The sequence below is a fragment of the Clarias gariepinus genome, chromosome 4 (assembly GCF_024256425.1).
Source record: "Clarias gariepinus isolate MV-2021 ecotype Netherlands chromosome 4, CGAR_prim_01v2, whole genome shotgun sequence".
In the NCBI taxonomy this organism is placed as follows: Eukaryota; Metazoa; Chordata; class Actinopteri; order Siluriformes; family Clariidae; genus Clarias; species Clarias gariepinus.
Window position 1 is genome coordinate 12020726 of NC_071103.1, and position 10828 is coordinate 12031553.

Below are 10828 nucleotides of genomic sequence, written 5' to 3' on the forward strand. Positions count from 1 at the left end.
CAGACGAGCCTAACACACATTGTTCCACTCATTTCTAAGCAAAAATTTGCAAGTAATTCATTAATTAAAAACACTTCCCCTATAATAATACTGATCCCTTAGAATTCTAACTTACACAAAATAAAAATCAGCCTCCAATCTTCAGTAATCACCAAAAATAATTTAAATTATTTTCCACCACACACCACATCAGCTCTAGCATTTAGCAAAGCATGTCACAAAACTTTATAAGTTCTTTGTAACTTATACATCACTTCACCCAAGATTACATATTATAACCCTTTTCATTTTAATAACAGCACAGTATCCCTAAAGTTAGATAGCCTTTCTCATATAAATATTATACAGTAATAGCTCTATTATTATTATTATTATTATTATCATTATTGCTGTTGTTGTCTTTTAAATAGTTTTTTATCAAATAAAATTGAACTAAACATTTCTTAAAATCCTGATTAATAATCAGTGGATTTAGAACTAATCACCTGACTTGCTTATAAAGGGCGGAACCTGAATGTGACGATCTGGGACAAAGCAGTGGACAATTACTCTTTTCCTGTAGACTGTCTCCTCCTGCATGTGTTTTAATAACAGTGTTTACAGACCTGCTGTCTTTTCTGCTTACTCAGTTCACTTCCTCAAACTTGAGTTTAGTCGGCAGGGTTCATTTCGGGGTAGATCAGGTGCTGAATCCGTGCTGGTGTCTCTGGAGAGACGTTTATTGAGAAGCAGTGGTGGAGCTCCGGATCTCTCCTGATGGATTTACACGCTGTGAGCTGCTTTCTGATTCTCCTGACATGCACAGGTGAGCTCTCTCACCGCGGTCACGATATTAGCGGACATTAGACAATCGGATGCATTTTAAGGTGTCTGTAAGAATAAATTGTGGGATTTTTTTTTATTTACCAGGCTTCTCACTTCCCTGGTTATTCTTAATTCTTCCGTAATAATAATAATAATAATAATAATAATAATAATATATCATGCGTGTACATAGTAATTCATAGTTGTAGGAATGAATTTGAAGTACATATTTACTGCACTTCTTTCAGGACCTTCGTGGTCATGTGACCCTGTGAACTAGCGCTTACATAATCTACTTGATGATCCCCACAATCTCCTTAAACGCCGCTTCCGAATATCTGTATAATGTACGAATACCAAACTAACTTTACAGCGGTCACTTTCTCCGGATATTTTGTTACTAAGAACTCAGCATGTAACACAGCAGTGTGGCTTAATTTAGCATAATAATGCATAAAACTCAACGGTTCACCACTTTTTCCCTATTTTATATTACATGATTGATTAATTAATTAACTAATTAATTAATTATTATTATTATTATTATTATTATTATTATTATTATTATTGTTGTTGTTGTTGTTAAAAAAATGATAAATTTACCTGTGTGCATGTGTTTTTGTTTTGTTTTTGTGCTTGGCATATTTATTTCTTCACACAGGAGTGTGTTTTGGCCAAGAGCTGATATTACCTGAGAGAATAAATGGAACAGTTGGAGGAGATGTGCTGTTTACGCCACTCAAAATTCCTGATCCCCCACCTACTATCAGCAGTTGGAGGTTTAATGGGGCCCTGATTATTTCTGCACAGCCTAGTGGAACTACAATAACAGATTCATACCAAGGCAGAGTCAGTTTCAACACCTTCACTTTAGCTCTGGCACTCAGAAGCCTGACTGAAAGTGATACTGGACAATACACTCTGACTGTACAGACTGATAAAGGGAATATCACTGCTCAAACATCACTGCAGGTGTTGGGTGAGTATGAACAAAACCTGAATGTAATAAAGTGTTTTCCCCTCTATCTGGTACATTAGCATTCAAATCTTATTTATACTAGTGTTCACCTGAGCCCTGTCTTACTTTTTAACCTCAGTGCCAGTATCCAACATTATCATAATACCAAGTAACACAGAGCTGGTTGAGTTCAACAGCACTGTAAGTCTCGTCTGCTCTGCGTCTGGCTCCTCTCCTTCGTTTATTTGGCTGAATGGCAGCTCTGAGGTCACAGCAGGGGAGCGAGTTCAGCTAACAAACAGCAACAGCAATCTGATCATTACCAGTGTGATGAGAGGTGATACAGGACCATACCAATGTGAAGCATCCAACAGTTTCAGCAATGCAAAGAGTCCTCCATTGAGCCTCACCATTTACTGTAAGTTATCTTACATCATGTGACTTGTAGACAGATGGATAAAGTTTTTCCATCAAGCCTGCATGGTATACCTGATTTTCATAAGACCAATATGGCTCTGAAGCTGACTAAATATGGACTATTCCATTACAGATGGTCCAGAAAATGTCAGAGTTATATCAGCTCCAGTGGGACCTTCCTACAGCTCTGGGTCAAACCTCATATTGACCTGTTCAGCTGATTCCAGTCCTGCTGCTGAGTTTCAGTGGGCTGTGAATGGAACAGAGCTTGGTGAAATGGGCCAAGAGCTCAAATTGAGCAACATTCAGAGCAGTCATAGCGGTAATTACATCTGCATGGCTCATAACAAACAGAGCCTTAGATACTCCACATCTGAACCCATCATCATCACTGTACTAGGTGGGTTATAATCTAGTTATTGAATTTATGTGCAGCAAAACATTTGATTCACTAAATCAAGCTAAAACTCATTTTAGGCTCATTTCATCATATTTATTGTAATAAAATAAAAGTCTGCTTCATCACACTTTTAATTCTATAGGTGGAATGTGAAAAATCTGTGGGATCTTCAGAGATGTATGAAGCTGCTGGAACATTTTATAGTTAAACAGGCATTCTGACTTTAAAACTGGTCCAGTATTATTTTACTTTGTACTTTGATAAATACATTGATGATTACAGTCAATGGTCCTACTCTCTCTCTCCCTCTCTGTCTCTCTCACCCTTAATTGCATGTGCGCACACTGCAGGATTGTGGGTAATCATCTCCTATTGTTAATCTCAATGCATGTGTGGTCAATATTCTTGTGCGTGTATATTGTTTACTATAACATTGTGATCACGTGTGTGTGCATAAGGCATTTTTTCAATTTTGTTTCCTAATGTTTGACTGTTTTTTTTTTTTTTTTTTTTTTTCCCGGCCTGTCAGTAACACAGATAACACATGACAATGCGTATGTGTAGCTATGGTATCATCATTCACAGCCTTTTAAATTTTTTGTAATTAATTAAAAAAAATGAATTAATTAAATTGTATATACCCTTTTATTTAACCATACTATGACAGACAAGACCAGGGGAAAACAGGAGAGAGAGAGAGAAAAAAATTGAGAATATATATATATATATATATATATATATATATAAAAAAAAAAAAGGAAAGAAGAAGACAAAAAAAAGGGTTGTGGAGAAAGTCAACAGAGAAGGGGGAGAGAGGGAGAGAAAAAAAAGAGAATAGGGGATAGAAAGAAAAAACAAACAAACAGATAATTTGCTTCAAAAAGCAAAAAAACAGAAAAAGAGAAAACAACAGAGGACACAACATCAGAGAAACTGCAGCAACAACCAACATCTGTATGAATCACGGTAAATACTAAATGTTAAATGTTATTGAGCAGCACACATAACTAATATTACAAAATAAGTTTTGAAGCAACAGCAGATCAAGACAGTCTGTGTCTGTGAACCCGTTTTTACACCAATGTGAATGCTTGTGTGTACACCTGTGTGCACACCTGTGGGTATGAGCGCGCTTGTGTTCATAAGGTTCCTCCATGTAAATGTTTGATAGTGTGTGTGGGGAACAACAGCCCCGTCCCGCAAGGCATGAAGCAGACATGGAAAAGACCCGGGCCCCAAACATCCGGAGGCCCCCCAGGGCACGAGACCCCCAGGAGAATCGCTGCAGGGACAACTGCGGCCCCCACCCAGAAAAGGGCAGAGGAGAGCCCGAAGGTGGGTCCCAGGGTGCCGTGGCGGCAAGCCTGCAGGCTCCGCCGGCAGCCGACCACACCAGGGCAGACCGGCCCCTGGGCCCGGAGATCCAAGGGTTCCAAGAGAAATCCAAGACTGTTCTTTAGTAACTGTACTGCAACAATGCCCCTTTTAAACACCAAAAAAGTTAAAAAGGCTGTAGCAGTGCAAGCGATCTGAATCTGTTTAACCACAATGTAATGTCACATTTCCACGAAATTCTCAAAAGGAGGAAAAACAAGTGTCATTAGATAGGTTCCTTATGATAACTGGTAAATTATATGAAATTATACGGAGGAAAAAAGCATGCACACTACTCGGTATTCTGTGGAACCAGGACTGTCTACGCGAGAACGGACGGGGCTCTGTAAACTAAAAATAAAACTTCTATCCTCTTGGGGCCTATGCCCTTACCAAGGATTTAAAGAAGAGAGCGAGTTTCTTAATTTGTGCTTTGCACTTAACTAAGAGCGTACACTGAACTGCTGAACTGAGGCGTGTTGCTCTTCCTTCTCTCTCTCTCTCTCTCTCTCTCTCTCTTTCATTTTAGGGACACAGAGGCTGGGTCTTTGCCTCTCTCCCTCCCTTGAGTGCGCTTGTCTGTGTGTCTTTTTTTTCTTTCTTTCTTTCCTCCTCTGTCTTTGTCTTGGTGTTTGGTCCTGATACCTTACCTGTGTTACCTAAATGATCCCACGAAGTGCCGAGGTATCAGGACTCTTATATAGACACGCCTCCTGGTGCGGCGCGTATACACTTATTGTGGCGTTGCCTGGCAACCGTGGGTATAAATGGCCGCACCTTTGCCTGTCTAGAACTCTGCGTGGCCCAGCCTGCGGATCTGCCTGTTCTGTACAATTTATGCTGTACAGTATGTCGTTACACAGGAAGGCAATCAAACCCCCCAAAATATTCTAGGATGGATGAGAGAGAATCAGACAGTGAAAGTTATTTATCAGATTCTGTTTTAATTGCAGTCCTTAAGAAGAGCAACTTGCAGTCTTGCACATAGCAGAGATTTCATCAAAGAGTTTCCTAAGCGCACCTAGCAGAGATAGCATCTTAGAGTAGAAGACCATTTCCGAGACCAATTTTTCATCAATGTTAAACATTTTAGAAAGGAAAAACCTTTCGATTCTTCAGAAATTGCTTGCTTGAAATTTTTTTTTACAAAAATAAAAAAAGAAACTGCTGATGACTTTTAGATGATTTTTACATCTTATTTTCAATTAATTCTTACAGTTAATTTAACCTTTTTCTTCTACGCTTACTTTTTCCTTTTTTATTTTTTAAGAAGTAGTATGAATGTTGCAAGTCTGAATATGAATGGAGCAAGAAACCATGTAAAGTGAAGAAAACTATATGAACCAGTGAAAAATATTGATGTCGCATTAATAAAAGAAAGGCACAGTGATGTAAGCAATGCTGCTGATTGTTTGAAAGAATTCTAATCCACAAAACATCACTTAGTGGTGGGGTTGCGCTACTGTTTTTTCGAATTATGTTCTCTTAAAAGTAAAAACTTTTTATGAAAATAAGAATTTTGTTTTTAGCTGTGTTTTTGTTTAGATGCTTCCACCAATGCCATAGAGAATGGTTTTCTTGAAAAAACTAAATAGTATAATCACCAACTCCAACACCACTGACATAGTTATTCTGGGTGTGAATTTTAAAAGGCACAACAGACAACCTATATAGGAACCACCCAGAACCTCATACTGTATGGCCTCTCATAAGAAGCTGTGGGAGTTGATAAAGACCCAAGAACTAAGGGACATTTGGAGAGCTTTTAACGGAAAACAATACACATGGGCTCACTATGGAGATAACATCCTTTTAAACATCACCAGTCCCTATTTACAAAGTGTTTTATTGTCACAGTAGGCATTTCAGATCACCGCATGGTGCTGTGCACGATCAACAAAAGCAATGTAAAACCTAAACATGCCTACTGGCATTTTAACACTGGCGTTTTAGAAGATACAAATTTTAAAGAGTCTTTCATACATTTTGTTCTTAAGCTAGAGAAAGTGGCTTTTAGCTCTTTACAGCAGTGGTGGGATGTAGCAAAAACACAAATTAGAGAATTCTGTCAGCTCTCTTTGTCGCAAGAGACACTGCTAGATCACTGTAGGCTTTTATGATAGGAATACTGGAGCTCCAGCGTTTTGAGCACACAAGAAATCGAGTGCAAATTAAAGCCCTCAAAAACAAAAAAAGGTGCAATGAACGACATCACAGCACAGGGGGCGCTGGTCGTCTTATGCTTCATAGGCATCACTGAGTGGTGCTCCCATCTCAGAGATGGGGAAGGCCACAATTTGTTCCGCCAATTTGTGAATATGTGAAAAACAACATTCAACAATCAAAACAAATAAACAAAAAAAAATCTATGTTTTTAAGTAAATATTTATGTGCACATACAGTAAGAATCTTTCCCCAAGAAAACGACTTGTCGCACGAAGCACTTTAGGCGTTTTATCATTGTATTCATCGTAGTTTTTTGCTGTTTGTGTTTAGCATTGAATAATTATTTTATCTATTATTTGACGATGGCTGAAAGTAATGGCTGGAATGTGGTTGTGAATTTATGACTGAAATCCGCGGCGCTCACTTTCACTTTACAAAAGGTAGCGTTTTGATCAAAAGGCTGATAAACGCACGCACAGATATGACCAGATTTGTTGATAAAAATACTGAAATACTCCCTGAGAAATGTAAGAAACACAAATATATAGGCTACTCGCTAAATAAACGCTGGCATTTCAAACATGACAGTGCACTCCAATGTGAGCCGCATTATTCAAGTCATAATATAATATAATATAATTGTGCTGTGAAGTTTTTTTTTTTTGTATGCATAAGAATTGCATTTTAATTAATGTTTTAGAAACCATGCTTTATGTTTTTGTTTCTCTTAAAAGATGTATGTTTGTGTGAGGAATCTGAGCGTACAGTATAGGTTTGAACAGCTGACAAATCAGTACGAGTCATCAGGTGTCAATAGGTCTTACATATTCATTCTAAGTCCTTGATTATTCAGTGAAACAGTGGCTTCGCTGAAAAAAACTCAGTCACTTTACCCTAACCAAAAAGTTCTTTCTGAGTGTTAGAATTTAGTTGTTTGTGAGAATCTAAACAGTAAGATTAAACTCTCTTAAGGCTCTGCTCTTGTAACTTTCTCACATCTAGTAACAGTACTAGAGATTTGAGGATTTCCTTAAAACTAGTCATTGCATTATGTTTCAGGACAGCCTTAATTTACCTTAGTTTACAGGGGGATAATTGATAATCAATGTTGCAGTGTTAATGTTATGGCTGATAAGTGTATGTTGTCAAAGTATTTGTGGACATATAATTTGGACAAAACATTAGGTACTAAAGGTAAATTAAGGAAGTCTTGAAACATAATTCAATAAATATTTAGTCATTTTAATTAATTTATTTGACTATTCTGCTGCTACCAGGCAAACACAGCAAAAGTATTAATGTTTTGTTTTTCGTTCTTTCTGTTTGTGTTTGGTTTCCACTGTTTTCCATATTAAAAATAAAACGTATGGACATCAATATTCCCAATAATATGGACTTTTTAATGACCAGCTTTACAGACCTGGACGAAGAATATGCTTCATTAAGTTTAGTATTTTACATTAGCCCTTGTGTTTGCTGGGTATTACTTAATATAAAATAAGGAAAATACACATTACATTTTAATACAGTTTTGTATTAAATGGCAAATAGTCACTCTTTGCAACAGTCTAGTCTTTGCAACGGTGTAGTAGCATTAAAAAAAAAAAGAGGAATTAACCTTTTAAGCAAACAAACAGCGAATCAATCTGCCCTCGGTCTGCTATCTGATCCTGCTGCATCCAGATACAGTTGTTTCCTGAGCTCGATGGTCACGTGATTTAAAATCACATTAGGTAAAATCACCCCATGTATAAGAGACTGGCGAACAGGATCGTGAGAACTTGAAGCGTTTCTTGGAGTTTCAGGCAATCAGATTGATGAAACTCAAACAGAATGATGAAACTGCTGAATGATCTTGTGAGTTGTTGGGCAGATGACACACTGAATGTTCCAGAACTGGTGAACTGTGAAAATCAATTATTGAATCAATTGAATCAAAGGTGAGTTGTTGAACCCACTGATGTAAAATTTTCTGGATCAATCTGCACTTTAAGAGTACTGTACAGTCAGTCAGGGGTGTTGAGGCTAATGGTGGAAAGACAAAATTTACATTGTCCGATGGTTGATGTGGGATGGTCTCCAGCAGACTTGTGGATTATTGTCCAATATGCAGCAACTGTTGACAGTTGGCGGATGAGACGGTATCTTCTCCTTAAATATGCCTCCAACCAACCAACCCTGGCCTCCAAAATCAAAAGCCTACGTGTCAAAACTAGTCCTTTGAAATGCTGGCCACAGCGGGGCGTTGGCAGGTGACCAATGCAGCCGCTAAAAGCCAACATAAAAAGCATTGAATACCTTTATCACCAGTGTTGGGTGTTAGAGTACTTGGATTACTTTTTTAATGTAACAAGTAATCTAACGCGTAAGGTCCGCCATTTAAGTGCTCAGTTATTTAGTTATTTTTTCAAAAATGTAATCCGTCATTCAGAAAATTTATGTAATCCGTGAGGCAGACAGCAGTGATTCCGTTAGTATGTGTGTGAAAGTCGTCCTACAAGCCCCACCCCCGATACCCCGCCCCCCTCTGTTATTCCTGCTGTTATACCCCTATCTCACCTATGCGGTTTGACTATGCAAGGACAGACGCGTGGAAAGATGGAAACCTAATCAGAGCATCAAAACTCGCAGTGAATCATGATGAGACGATGGCACAGGCTGCTTGGGCCCACTCATTGTTGCTTATTATTATTATTATTGTTGTTGATGAAGATTGATTGATAGCCTATGTGCATGTGTTCTGTGTATTTCTAACAAAGTTTCTTTTTATTTTTGAGCTTGGCATATTCATTTCTTCACACAGGAATGTCTTTTGGCCAAGAGGTGATATTACCTCAGAGAATAAGTGGAACAGTTGGAGGAAATGTGCTGTTTACGCCACTCAAAATTCCTGATCTCCCACATACTATCACCAGTTGGAGGTTCAATGGGGCCCTGATTATTACTGTACAGCCTAGTGGAACAACAATACAAGATTCATACCAAGGCAGAGTCAGTTTCAACACCTTCACTTTAGCTCTGGCACTCAGAAGCCTGACTGAGAGAGATACTGGACAATACACTCTGACTGTACAGAATGATAAAGGGACTTTCACTGCTCAAACATCACTGCAGGTGTTGGGTGAGTATGAACAAAACATGAATATAATAAGGTGTTTTCCCCTCAATCTTGTACAGTCATTTTGTAAACACAAGACAAAGTTTTTTCAGCTTTTTTCAGTTCTTTAAAAACAGTAATAGAATATGCATTTAAATTGTAGGACACTGCTAAAAATATTTAAATGTTAGCTATTCTTGCATTAGATGACTAAGAATGTGCATGGTGTGTACCTGTTGATGTAAAACCAGTAAAACAATATTTCATAAAAAATTTTTATTTGATTGATATTTTTAACTTACAGAAAATGCATAATTTTGATTCCTTACATATATTTTCTTAATGGCCATCCTATTAACTGGAGTATAAATACCTGTGTCATTGTTCACTCCACTTGTGCCATTTTGACAATACTGCAGTGAAATGTCCTTTTCTGAGAGCCCCTTGACTGGTGGCTTTTTTTTTTGGACTAAAAATAAGTTGGCGAGGAATATAATACTCATTTTACTCACACCAAATTTTTAGCTCACATTTAGTGATTATTGTTTAAAATCACAACAGCTTATAGTGCTCATGCAATGATGACACATATGTTTTATGATGAATAAGCATCTAAATCTAATTTATACTAGTGTTCACCTGAGCCCTGTCTTACTTTTTTACCCCAGTTCCAGCCTCCAGCATTGCCATAATTTTAAATAACACAGAGTTAGTCGAGTTTAACAGCACTGTAAGTCTCGTCTGCTCTGAGTCTGGCTCGTCTCTCTTCTCATTTATTTGGCTGAATCGCAGCTTTGCGGTAACAGCAGGGGGGCGAGTTCAGCTAACAAACAGCAACAGAAGTCTTATCATTACCAGTGTGATCAGAAGTGACACAGGTCCATATCAATGTGAATCATCCAACAGTTTCAGCAATGCAACGAGTCCTTTATTGAACCTCACCATTTACTGAGAGTTATCTTACATCATGTGACTTGTTGACCATCATAAAGTTTACCTCACAAATCTGCATGATATACCTGGTCTCCACAAAACCAATATGGCTCCAAAGTTGACTGAATATGGACTATTCCATTACAGATGGTCCAGAAAATGTCAGAGTTATATCAGCTCCAGTGGGACCTTCCTACAGCTCTGGGTCAAACCTCATATTGACCTGTTCAGCTGATTCCAGTCCTGCTGCTGAGTTTCAGTGGGCTGTGAATGGAGCAGAGCTTGGTGAAATTGGCCAAGAGCTCAAACTGAGCAACATTCAGTGCAGTCATAGCAGCAATTACACCTTCATGGCCAATAACAAAGAGAGCCTATACTCCCCATCTGAACCCATCAGCATCACTGTACTAGTTATTGTGCAACAAGCAGTATGACACAGCCTATATGAACTAGCTAGTGTTTATTTGTCCCCTTATTTTTTTATTATAGTTTTTAGTTAAATATTTTATTTTGGTTTGAAACTAAGCTCTGTTGCTTTGAGCAGTAGAAAGCCTTCTTTTTAGTAGAAGTTCCTTCTACCCCTCTCTCCCCAGCCCATCTAGCCATAATCACCAAAAATGTAGCATTGTTTACAGTGTACTAAACACCAACACTTTTACCTGAAAAATTTAATACTTAT

General features: G+C 38.0%; 1 protein-coding gene across 1 annotated transcript; it reads left to right on the forward strand.

The window, feature by feature from the left end:
- Positions 1 to 639: 639 nt before the first annotated feature.
- On the forward strand, positions 640 to 10583 carry LOC128520030 (carcinoembryonic antigen-related cell adhesion molecule 5-like). Its single transcript, XM_053494039.1, has 7 exons — positions 640 to 805; positions 1466 to 1783; positions 1902 to 2180; positions 2313 to 2579; positions 8923 to 9240; positions 9885 to 10166; positions 10297 to 10583. The coding sequence occupies exons 1-7, from the start codon at positions 757 to 759 to the stop codon at positions 10581 to 10583; spliced, it is 1800 nt and encodes a 599-aa protein (XP_053350014.1). The 5' UTR covers positions 640 to 756.
- The last annotated feature ends 245 nt before the right edge of the window (positions 10584 to 10828 follow it).